General features: G+C 44.5%; 1 protein-coding gene across 6 annotated transcripts; it reads left to right on the top strand.

Moving 5' to 3' along the window:
- Positions 1 to 11: 11 nt before the first annotated feature.
- LOC107205001 (trichohyalin-like) lies at positions 12 to 12,112 on the top strand. Of its 6 annotated transcripts, none has more exons than XM_033514508.1 (10): positions 12 to 403; positions 1,616 to 1,707; positions 1,890 to 2,067; positions 3,231 to 3,459; positions 4,024 to 4,592; positions 5,503 to 5,644; positions 6,790 to 7,034; positions 8,652 to 8,818; positions 9,252 to 9,501; positions 10,285 to 12,112. In XM_033514508.1, the coding sequence occupies exons 3-10, from the start codon at positions 1,927 to 1,929 to the stop codon at positions 10,507 to 10,509; spliced, it is 1,968 nt and encodes a 655-aa protein (XP_033370399.1). In that variant the 5' UTR covers positions 12 to 403; positions 1,616 to 1,707; positions 1,890 to 1,926; the 3' UTR covers positions 10,510 to 12,112. The 6 variants fall into 6 exon arrangements, with proteins under 6 accessions (XP_033370399.1, XP_033370397.1, XP_033370398.1 ...); XM_033514506.1 differs by having other exon boundaries at positions 12 to 623; positions 1,893 to 2,067; XM_033514507.1 differs by having other exon boundaries at positions 12 to 623; positions 1,890 to 2,061.
- Positions 12,113 to 12,129: the final 17 nt, after the last annotated feature.

The raw sequence follows: 12,129 nt of genomic DNA, 5'->3' as shown, positions 1-12,129 counted from the left end.
GCCGGGATGCGGGTCTCGTCCTGAGGGCCGGGATGCGGGTCTCGCCCTGGGGCCGGGATGCGGGTCTCGTCCTGAGGGCCGGGATGCGGGTCTCGTCCTGAGGGCCGGGATGCAAGTCTCGCCCTGAGGGCCGGGGTGTCGCGAAGGAAGCAGCTGGTGCGGAGCCCGTTCCCGCCCTCCGGGTCGGTTGCCGGAGCGGGAAGGCAGGGGCGACACCTCGGCATAGAAATCCCCAGCACAGAATTCCCACCTGAGCATCTAAGAGAGTTTTGTTCTTTCTCTTTTTTCCTCTCCCGCAAGTCTTCCAGCGGTGCGCCTGTTTTGCCTGCTCGGCAGTGTTCCTGGAGCTGCAGCCTGGTTTCAGTCCCGACACTTTGAGGATGATGCAAAACCCATTCTGCCGGTGGGTGGGTCTGTTCACCAGTATATGCCAGAGCAAGGGTCAGAGGAATTCTGACAACTGCTTGTGGAAAACCAGTTGCATGCAGTAGTGCACCTGGTATGCCTTCTGGGACACTGAGGTGATCACGGAAGAAGCAAGCAAAAAAATAATGGAGAAAGTAGCCAGACTATCAGGGGAGTCCTTTCAAGGAATCCAGCACTCCCCTGCTCCTCCTGACAAGGTATGATGCCAATATAAGATTAATCCACACTTGTAGTTTCTCCTGAATCTTTATCAGATAACACTCTACAAAGGGCTGGAGAAGAGTTTCCATGAGCCTCCTGAAGGTATTTTAAATAAGTAATAATATCTTTTCCATCTGTTAACACCCCAAACACCTGATATCCTCAGCTAAAACAGTAGTGGATAGCCCTGTAGTTAGGGAATTTTAATTTCCCTGCTCCTGAGCCTTGTAGCATCCCTAATGCATTTTCAGCAGCAGTTTATAGGGAATCGCAGCAAACTTTTCAACCACTGTTTTTACTTTCCATGTGCAACGTATTGCAACCTTGCAGCGTGCTCTACACCAAATCTATGTTTTTCCATAAAAGCTGAATGCTTTGATATAAACTTCATAGTTTTATTGCCAGTTCTGCTTTCCAACTGCCTTATATTTTGGTTTTCTGCCTTTTTTCAGTCCTTGGCATCCTGTTCCTTGTGCCCTTGTTTCCCGTCTTGCTCTTGGCCAGATGTCTCCACTGCTGGCTTTGACCTGCAGAAGCAACTTTGTCCCCCTAGACTGAAGCCCCACCTTTTTCACTCTTCCTTGACTTCAGGTCCTTTCATTGACCTTTCAGCTTTGCTTGCCAGGGGAGCTTGGAAGCTGTGTAAACCGCAGCAGCAGCAACGCACATGTGGTCACTGGCTGCCCAACCCTGCTACACATCTAGCAGCTGAATAGAAACCAGGTGCAAGAGGGGGTTTATCATCTAGTTCTTAGAGGGTTTTTTTTAATATTCCTTCTTTCCAAACTTGATTTCTCAAAATCAAAACCATTTGTGATGAATTTACAGATAAGCAGCATAGTACCACAAGATATGGTGGAAGAATTATGAAGAGAAGTAATAAAGTGAAAGTAAACTTAAACTTGGTAGACAATATTTCTGTTTAAGAATTTAAGTGTTCAAAAATCATGCTCGTTTTCTGTTTCCATCTCCTCCTTCCCCCTTCCAGGCAAGCTCCACATCCATCTCACATGTCCAGTGCTGCCACACAGCTAATAAAGATTCCTGTAGCTCTCTGCTGCCAGGATGCCCAATAACACAGTAAGCTCATAATCTGTAGGTGGGTCACTGGAAAAGCAGAGAACAAAGAGCTGGGGAATGAAGACAGTTATTGCAGGGTGGGGGTTTCATTCCACATTGATTTAGTTTGTTTGCACTGCAGTAAGTTGCAGAGTATCTGTTGCCAAGTTTTTCATTACTTCTTGTATTTTTGTTTTCCACAGCAGTCCTGTTTGTGCATGGAGCCCAGGTCCCTTTGGCATGCCCTTGATACTCTCTGCCAAAAGGAATTTCATTGGTTTGTCCTCAGAGGCTTCCCGTGTCCTGAGGGGAGCTCGTGTGTTGGCAAGGAGAGAAACTGATGGCTATTACTACCTGGGCCACATTGTCCAGGAGGTGAAGGTGACTATTTATTGGGAACTTGGCTGTAAGACTATGTATAGTTTTTTCTCTGTTCTTCCCATACCTCACCACTCCCAAGTCCTTGCTGTGGGGTTGCCCTCCAGTGCTACAGTGCACTTCATAGCCACTGTTGCCTCCCCACACTCTCATTTCATCTGTTACCTGGTGCTGTCTGGCTGTTTGCTGTGAGGAGCCCTGCAAGTAAGAACAGCCTGCAGATCAATCCAATTTTGTAGTTACAATGAGTTTTTATACCGAGACAGACAAAACAGGTCTCTTATACCTATTGTCTAATTTTGCCCAGCCTAGCAGCAGAGTTGGTTAGTAAAGCAGCAGCTAGTAATCCAAAATGTTTGTCTCCAGGGTCCACTTCCTCTTTACCAAGCTGAGACCTTTCCTCACTCTTTTCCATCTGTGTTTCTGGGAATTGCAAGATGCTTTTGGATGCCAGATGGAAAATCCTCCATGCAGGTTTTCTTTTAAAGTCCAGTTCATTTTACATTTTGCAGGTTAGTTAAATAAATTTTGGTGCTAGTATGGGTGAGGATGTCTGTAAGCTTCATGTTGAGTAGGAGAGATTGGGGTAGAACAGATTGGGACAGCTATAGGCATGAGTGACATCAGCTGGAGTAGGAGCTTACAGCATTATTTGTGTAAGTGTACTCAAAGATCTGCAGAGAAGGCTGAGATTCTGGCAATAGATATTGCCCTCACTCACTGCCGAAGGTTCCAGTTAAAGCATTTAAATTTATGAGAATTGTGACTTTTTACTGCTTTTTTACCCTTCTGATTGCTGAAGGATTGTTTGTTATCCTTCCGATTGTAGTGAGCTGCGTCATACACAGTTTATTTTTGCTGCTCTCTTTCTGGTGGGAGGTTTTCCTGGTAGAGTTCTCCCTTAGCCTGCTAACTGTGTTCTTACTAAAATCTAAGTCCAAAGTGAAAGGAAGAAAAAATCTGTCAGCCCTTTAAGCCCCAGCTTTTTATTTACTTTTAAAGTGGTATGGACACAGTACAGTGAAACCCTGGTAGGAGAGGAAAGCTGCATTCCCAGATCACATTCCACTTCCTGGGGTTTCTGCTACTTCCCTCTTAGCACTTAAGCTTGGCTGTTAATTGGACCTTGCAAGTTGCCTTGCAAACCACATGTTTAACTCTTGCAGGGCTCCAGGGAAGGCTTTTTAATTGAGTTTGACCAAAGTCATGCTCTGAAGGGCAAGGTCCAGCATGGCCAGCAGGAAACGCCTGTCTATGACATTCTCCACTACGAAGACGCCCGGCGACAGCCTCTTGCTCCAGGGGACAGGGTCTTGGCACCATGGGAGGCTCCAGCCAAACGTTTTGGCCCTGGCACTGTGCTCAGGGTTGTGGAGAACACAAAGGCACCTTTAGGTACTGGGTGTTTTGGTTTCCTTAGCAGTGCTGGGCTTGCCATGGGTGCTGGTCACTGTGTAGGGAAGAGAACAGGCTCCAGCACAAAGAATTCACTTTCTGCTGCTTGGGTTCTCATCTTCGTGTTTTTATTGTTGGTACTAAGCCCTTTTTTCAGGGTCAGAATTAATACAGCTCACAGGATTTGCCTTTGCTTTATCCTGTGGGTGAAAACTTGCTAAAAAACTGAGGGGTTGGGGGTGGCATCCTCCCAACACAAGGCAAAAAACATTATTGACCCTCCTTAGGGTCACCTGATTATCTGTAAGTCTACTTTCCAGCTATTTCAGGGTAAAATCCCACCTGTGACAAGTGAGATTTTTTTATACTTGCTGTCTCCTCACAGGAAATTCAGAAGAAAAGCAAATTTTAAACCTGTAAGAATAAAATAATGAAATTTGTTACAGAATTGTCTGAAACACAAGTCAATACTTTTACCTCCTGCTTTCTAGGAGATAAATCACACAGCTTGACATGCTGCTAATACATTACTTGTTTGGGTCTTCTTCCCCCCAATATGCACAGCACACAATGAAAGGAGAGTGCTTGTGAATTTCTGGAATGGGCAGACTAAGGAGGTGTCTTCTGTCCAAGCTCTGCGGATTCCCCTGCCCCTAAGTGAACGCATCATCCTGGAGCTGCAGATGCCTTTAGCAGCCAGGCAGATGGTGGTAGATTCAAGCTTGGATTACCCATATCTTGTGGCACCAGGATACAGAGCCTCAGGGCACCACAGACAGGGTCACCTGGACCTGGATTGCTGCCCAGGGGCTCTGTGTTCCACACATCCCTGTGCAAAGTGCTGCTGGGGGTGTACCTCCCTTCCTCAGTGCTGCCTTGGAGCCTGGGATCCCACACAGCCTGCAGAGGGCAAAGTGCAACAGGAAAATGCCTTCATCCCACCAGCAAGCCTGGCTGAAGAAAACCTCAGCAAGAAAATAGAACAGGAACTGTCTGAACTGAGGATTGCATCTTCAGAAAGCATTTCCAGAGAGGAAAAGAAAAAGGAAGAGAAGAGATTGGAGATGGAAGACATTCCAAAATATGTTAGGTGTTGTTTGGAAGAGGACCATGAGGTTATAGAAACTGAGAAGGTATAAAGTCCTTCACCCTGGCTCTTCTGTTAATATATGGCCTGTTATTTGTATAAATATCTGCTTTGTTACTTCAAGTTTACTACCCTTGGTAGTAAGCAATTATTAGTGGTTTAAGGCCTGGTCCTTATGCCTGCTTTCTAAAGGATGGAAAGACTCTACACTGTCTTCCTTTGACTGGGGTAAGAGCTATAATGCCATTGTCCCTGGCTAGAGCAGGCTTCTAGAACCTCTTCCATGGATGCAGAATATGAGAAGTGTTGCATAGCCCAGTCCCTCTACATTCTGCTTCTGTGTGAAGGAGGTAAAGGCAAAAAAAGGAAAAAGTGTCAGAAGACTTGACACTGGATCAGGATTACAGATGGGATTGTTCCATACCAAGGCAGTCTCTTGATTGATTCTTTGAACATACTTCTTCACCCTGTTAGAGGTGTCCCCTCTCCCTCTCCCAGTCAAGGACCACAAGAGACTTATGTAGTGCTCAGCAGCTGATCTGGTGCTTGTGAGCAGGGCACTGGGTGAGGATCAGTAAGGAGGAGGTTCACATGCACCAGCTGCTGCCACACTTACCTCTATTGCTCTGCAAGGATTAGAGTCCAAATTCTGGCACGTGCCAGAAGCAGGGCTGTCTTTCAGCCAGAGCTCCTCTGGCCTGATCTCTTTTGTACCAGTTTGGACCCTTCAGGCAAAAGTACTTTAAGTCACTTGGAAACACAGGGAAACTCAGGAAGTGATCAGAAATTACCTATGAGTTGTTTCTTTAGTAAATAACTCCCACAGAATTTGGTTTTTTTCATTCTCTCTTAAGCTTCAGTTACAACTTAAGATCTTAATGCTGTAAATTCATTAAATAAACCTATTTTTTTCCTTATCAGGTCTGGATTATGATTGCATTTCTTGTTATTTCTAGGGCCCTCAGAGGGAGACGGCTCATGCTGTGGTTGATGCTGCTGTCAACACAGACAGCTGGTTAATGGAGACAGATCACAAAGAAGAAGCAGAGAGCAGACAGCGGGATGCTGAAACTGAAGCTAATTTTGAACATGAGCATGGTATTGGAACTGTAACTCTTTTACCCAAACATAAGACTTAGCACATAATATCAGTGCAGGATGGCATCATGTATAAGATCTGGCACCAAAATTCCTGGTGCTTCCCAAGAAAATACCATAATGCCATCTTTATATATAGGTATTAATGGTGCTGTGGCTTGAGAAGTTACTCATCTCCTCTCAAGGTAAAAGAATTTTCAAGTGGAAGTTGAGATTTTTTTTGGCTTTTGCAGCTCAGCTACTGCAGTAGCAGCTTTTGGGGTTTTTTAACCTATATATAGAACTCAGTATAAATTAAAATTTCCTTACTTTAAAAATTAATATGTAATATTAACTGTGACTGTGTATAGAAACAAGATTTCACCAGGACTGTTCTGCAGCACAGTCCTCTTATCTGTGCTGAAAATTACTGCTTTATAATGTCACCGAGTAGAATGTTGTTCCCTGAAGGGCCAAAAGAGGCTGGATCATGATTTTGATCAATGTGTTGCTCTTGTCAGCTTTGTGACAATTGCAGGCATCTATCTAAGAGAGTATTCTGAAAGCATAAAGCTTTCTGTTTATGTTACTGCTTTGTGACACTGCTGGAAGAGGGAGAATGAAAAGTCAAACAGGAGTGCAGATTTTCTCCCAGATGGTGTTCCAGCATCATTCCATGCAACACCTGCCACTCAGGTCTGTCCTATCCTTAGCAGAAAGGTGTGAGCAAACTCTGCTCATGTTCTCAGTTACTCAAAAGCTGTGTTAGCAGGGTTGTGCCCATGCTCATGTCTCCTGTCTCTCAGCAGGATGTAGACATCAGGCTTTGCCCTGTCAAAAGATTTATCATTTTTACTCAGAGCAGCTCATGCCTGTCGGTGAGATACCATGTAAACAATCCTTTATCCTGAGTAGCTGTAAGAAGGGTCAGGCAAAACTCAGTTTCCCAGGCAAAACTCTTGCCTAAATGCAATGACAAACTTGTTTCTGAAAAGCTGGAGCCTCTTTTGTGGAGACTAAAAACTGTCCCACTTCCTCAGAGGAAAATGTTATAAAATCCTTGCTTGAATATATTTCATATGAGCAGACCTTTTGTTATTTTAATTTGCTTTCTTTTTATAAGTTTCCTATATTCTCATATGTCCTTGCCCTAATTTATTTGAAAGGCCTTTTTGAGTCCAGAGTGGCAGAAGCTCCAATCCAGCATTCCCAGGGGAGCCCTTCCCTGGAAAGCAGTGCTCTGCTTCCCTTCAGGCACCAGAGCTTCTTTGCCCAAGTGAATCAATCGCTGGAGAAGGACAGCCTGGCCATCAGATCAGCCCTCCATGTGCAGAGACCACACAGTGCCACCAACCTGCTGGCTGGGAGATCCACACATCCCCCAAATCTTCTAAAAGACAAAAGCATCACAGTGAGTATTTGGTTCATACCAGGTTTAGTTCTTAGGACGAGGAGATTTGTTTATGTCATGTGAGAATGTTCTCTCCTTTGATCTTTCACGAAGGTTTTTGCAGCAACAAAAATGATGTCTGTGTAGAATAATGGTCATGCATAATTAGAAACTTAAGGACTCCACTTGGGAACCCACATTGTGCAGGACAGGGCACTTGTGGTATTTTTGCTCAGCACTTTTGATAAAATGTTTTTGTATGTTAGATCTAATATCTTCTAAATAAGCTTCTCAGCCAGCTGTACTAGAGAGCAAAATAAATACTCCTCTTTTTCAGCCAGCTGTACTAGAGAGCAAAATAAATACTCCTCTTTTACAGATACTGAAAGCAAAAAAGAGAAAGTTTAGGCAGACATCTGATGCCCACAGCAGAGTTCATGTTAGGGCAGGAGTGGAACTAGAAGTCTCCTCATCCTTAAGCTGGTACTTTACCTGTTGGAAAACATCATTTGTTCACATCCCACCTATAAAACACTTTTGATTCTTTCTTTGATCTCTCCTTGTGTGTGTCAGTAAACACAAACACTCACAAGGTACCTTTTTTTTTTTTTTTTAAGAATAGCAATACACTGAAGAACAGAGCTGTTTACAGCCCCTGGGAATCCATACAGATCAATGTGTTAAGAGAAACCAGTCAAAATGCTATGTAAGACTGGCAGGAACATTATTTGGAAGTCCTGTAATGTTTTCCAGCTTGTGGTATTTGAGTTGTCCCCAGGAAAGTGCTGGAAGGATACTTTCTGTTTGGAGAGGAGCAGCTGACAGCAGGAGCAAGCTAATTGCACCTGGAATAGGAGGAACAAGGATGCATTTGACAGAGGAAAATACTTTGGGGGAACTCTGTTCCAGCCCCTAACAGCTCTAGCAATGTAAACTGCGATACCTGTCTAAAGGTTTGGTGGTGTTTACTTGCACTTCCTTCATAAAGGGCACTGTAAGGAGTACAAAAATAGATACTTCATATGACTGTGAACAGAGGCCTTGAGGTGCTCCTTCATCTCTGTACACAGCACAGTGCATTTAAAAACACAAATCAGCAACACCACAGCATTGAAATGAAGCTACTACTGAAGAAAACACAGACTGCTTGAGCATAGGTAGCAGCCTCAGACAACAAGAGGTGAAAAGTTGAAACACCTGCAGAGAACTCCAGGAATGTTCTGGGTTTGGCCAGAGGGGGGCAGGTATTTCTCTTGCTAATAAAATCTAGTAAGGAATATGCATATTTTGTTGTTAGAACCTGGGTTTTCCATCCAATCCAGAGGCTGACCCAAAGACTGGGGAGTTTCAAGCATTGGCTCAACACTGGGACAGCACAGCCTACTGACCTATGGAGAACTCTTAAGACTGGATTTTCAGGCACCTCTTTTTTGATTAAGCCTAATGTTTTCTACAGTTTTAGCATCATCATCTGTTTTAATGGATGGGAATCAACACTGCAGTATGTGTGAGCCTTTGTAGCTCCTAGGTCCCAGGAGCGACATTAAAACTGGGCTGTTCTGGTTTTGTGTGTTTACAGTTTGCATTAGAAAAATAAACTGTTGGGACTAAGGGTTCAGCTTGCTTTTTTCCTCTTAGAATAAATCAATCCTTAGTGGTGCATCTCAGCAGAGGTGGAAAAAGCTGGACTTCAGCAGAGCCAAGATTGAGCACAAAAGGTGGCAAGAGGAACAGAGGCAGCTGAAGAGGGAGCAGCAGCAAGAGGCAGATGGCACCCGACGCCAGCTGCGCCGGGACAGCCAGAGGTGATGCTGAGAACTGACTGCTTTTTGTGCTAAATGTTGGAAGGTTGGTAACATCTGCTCCCTGCTGCTCTCCTTCAGTCCCTGCACATCCCACATTGTGCTTTTTGCTGGACACTGCAGAGGGGTCACAGTGCTTCCTTACTGGTAATAAAATTGGTGCTTGAGGTGTGAGGGAGTGGGTACATTATCTCCAAGGGCAAGTTCTTTCAGTCCTGTTCTCAGACCAGAAGTGCTGACATCAGGCACCAGCCCATTTGGGGCTTTTGCTACCTCTGTTCTGGACACAGGCTTAATCCTCATAACTGAACAAAGAGTCCTGGACTATTAACTGAACACGGATTGCCAAAGTATCTGCTTTGTGTCTTATGCACTGTCTCTCCTTTTTATTGCTCTTTCTTTATGGGAAATTTGAGAAATTTTGTTTTGGAAACAGGCAACAATTGCGTCAGAGAACATTGCAAGTGCTGGAGAAACAGCTGGAGCACAAAGAGAGAGCTTTGCAGCACATGGCACTGCTCCAGGCTGCTGGGGCTGAGAGGAGCAGGAAGGAATCCTTCTTTCGAGAGGAGGAGGAGAGGAAGGCAAGGCAGAGGCTTCAGTTCTTAAAGACACAGCATTTGAAGAGAGAGGAGTTGCAGGCAGAAAGCAACAAAAGGAGCTGTGAGAAAGAGAAAGAAAGGCTGGTAAGGGCAATTTCAGAAGTTATTTTCTTCTTCTGCCATGTTTCCAGCAGTGTCAGTATCTGGAGTAATTGTATATTTCACCTGTTTTACATCCAATATAACTATATCATTTAGAGATAAAAAAGGGTAACATTTTTTTGGCATGTGTATAAAGATGAAAGGTGGAAAGTAAAATTCCTTATCTCTGCCATAAAATAAGTCTGCATGCAAGGAATGAATTTCCATAGATTATATCCATATCCTAGTACTGTAGGATTATTTGGATCATATTCATGTAGTCCTGACCCCCCCTGCCATGGGCAGGGACACCATCCACTAGACCAGGCTGCTCAGAACCCCCAGTCCAACCTGCCAGGGATGGAGCATGCACAGCTTCTCTGGGCAACCTGTGCTAGTGCCTCTTCACCCTCACAGGAAAGAATGTCTTCCTAATCCCTAACCTAAACCTACTCTTTTTCAGTTTAAAGCCATTCTCCCTTTTCCTATCACTCCATGCCCTTGTAAAAGGTCCCTCTCCAGCTCCTGTAGCCCCTTTAGATATTGGAATGGGCTCTAAGGTCTCTCCAGAGCCTTCTCTTCTCCAGGCTGAACAACCCCAGTTCTCTCAGCCTGGCTCCATAGTAGAGGTGCTCCAGTCCTCTGAGCATCTTTGTGATCCTCCTCTGGACTCCAGCAGGTCCATCTCCTTCTTATGCTGAGGGCCCCAGAGCTGGACAGAGATGAAAAGTGAGGATGAAATTTGGCATGAGGGCTGACTGTACAGTTTTGAATGTCTTTATGTAGGAGTTCCTGAGGAGCAGAATGCAGTCCCGGCAGGAAGCACTAGAACAAGAATCTCAGGAGCAGGACAGACAGCAAAACCAGCACCAGGCTGCCAAAGTGAGAGTGTTCCAGAGGAGAGAGAGTTCTCATCTGAAGATGGAAAAAGAAGGCCAAAACCTCCGTGCTCTCCAGCAGTACCTCAGGGAACAGAACCTTCTGCTGCTCCGGGCATCCCTGCTCGCGTAAGGAAGCTGCACAGTGGGTCAGGAGCAGGGCCTGGAGCAGTTCACAGGCCTGCTGTGTCTTGTCAGCTGTGAGTCAGTGTGCCAGAGCAGAGTTGTGACAGGTGGCAGTAGGATTCCTGGAGACGTGTTTCATCTCCCTTTCACTGCAGCCAGAGTGCGCTTCCGCTGCTCTGTCCTTTTCCTGCCTTTCTTCCTGGGGTCACTGGCCTCCCGCTCCCCCGAGAGGGAGCAGCAGGGCACATCTAGAGGCCCTTTGCTCCATCAGAAAGGAGGGGTTTTCCAGGGCATTGCACTATGGTGAGTGGAGTGCCAAAGGAGAAGAGGAGGAGGAGGAGGTTAAGCTTGTCACATCCTGAAGTGCTCCCTCACATCATCCGAGGTACAAAATTCCCTGTGGCTGTGCCACAGGGAATGCGCTGATCACCTCTGGGTAACCAGAAATTTCAGATGGGTATTCAGGAAAGGAGAATGGACATGGCACAATTTATCTGCTGAAACAGATCTATGTGGAAATATCTTTATTTTACACAGAATTATGCTAAAATGAATACAATGTGTGTGATACCTTGTTTCAAATAATGCCTAGAACCAAACTAGATATAAAATTTAGATTTGGCCTGACATTCTGTGTACACTTAGAAACATGATACACATTTTCTGAAACTTTATAAAAATTTATGCCTCTTACTAGAATACAGCACCAGTTACAATGGCAGTGTCTTAAAAAAAAAAAAAGTAAAATTAAGAAAACTTAAAGGGAGCTCCTTTGAAATCTTGCCAAATCTTCTGAATGGCCAGCAGTTTCCTAGCAGTAAGTGTCAGACTGCATTCCTCCATGGATAACGGAGAGGCTATGCCTTCAGCTTTTCCCTAAAAAGACAAAGTCTCTCATCCAGATGTTTACAAACTACTCTGAGGCCTTAATAGCTAAAATGGGTATTTTTAAACTTTAGGAACCAAAATGTGCATGAGCCATCCTCAGATTTTTGCTTAAAAAAAAAAATAAGAGGGAAGAGGATAGATGAACTTAAATAGGTGAAGGCTTTCACAAACAAAATGTCAAAGTTAAGGTCTGAAAAAAAATATATCTTGCTTCATATCATGGAAACTACATGTTTCATACATGACAGAGGTACAGTTTTACATTTTAGATGTGAAATCCCATCATTTGGAACAGTTTCCACTCTGTTGAGAGTCTGGAAAAGTTGGCTGGAATTTGCTCAGCAAGAACATGGATGGTTGTGCCCCAGGCCTGGCACACACCCTGCTGACGGGGAACATGGGTGCTGCTGGCACATGGAGATTTTCTTTAGGGCAGTGTTTGGGGGGTGCTTGCTTCTCCTCTTGTTGGAGTTCTCTTTAACATAAAATCATGTGCTAGTTAGGACAAATCTCTGCCTGCTTATGACTCTAACTAGACTTAAAGAAAAAAAGCCTAAAACTTACAAGGTGTAAAACTCTACTCCTATCCTTTTGTACTTGGAAATGGAATATCCAGTGATTAAAGGGAAGTACATGAAATGTACTGAGCTGAATCTAAACTTGTTTTTCAGACTTCATTTATGTGCTATTAATCATTACTTTATAAACACCATAAAACAGCAGATTGTCTGCTTATGTG

The sequence above is a fragment of the Parus major genome, chromosome 1A (genome assembly GCF_001522545.3).
Source record: "Parus major isolate Abel chromosome 1A, Parus_major1.1, whole genome shotgun sequence".
Classification (NCBI taxonomy): domain Eukaryota; kingdom Metazoa; phylum Chordata; class Aves; order Passeriformes; family Paridae; genus Parus; species Parus major.
The sequence above is the reverse complement of the archived record's forward strand: the minus strand, read 5'-3'. Positions and strand labels throughout refer to the sequence as shown.

What these genes read in the sequence shown, in the direction of transcription:
- LOC107205001 (XM_015629053.3), top strand. Translation starts at nt 552, where the DNA reads ATGGAGAAAGTAGCCAGACTATCAGGGGAGTCCTTTCAAGGAATCCAG. An exon ending in CCCCTGCTCCTCCTGACAAG is followed by an intron (nt 624 to 1,615) that starts GTATGATGCCAA and finishes TCCCCCTTCCAG; the next exon opens with GCAAGCTCCACATCCATCTC. An exon ending in CTGCGCCGGGACAGCCAGAG is followed by an intron (nt 8,819 to 9,251) that starts GTGATGCTGAGA and finishes TTTTGGAAACAG; the next exon opens with GCAACAATTGCGTCAGAGAA.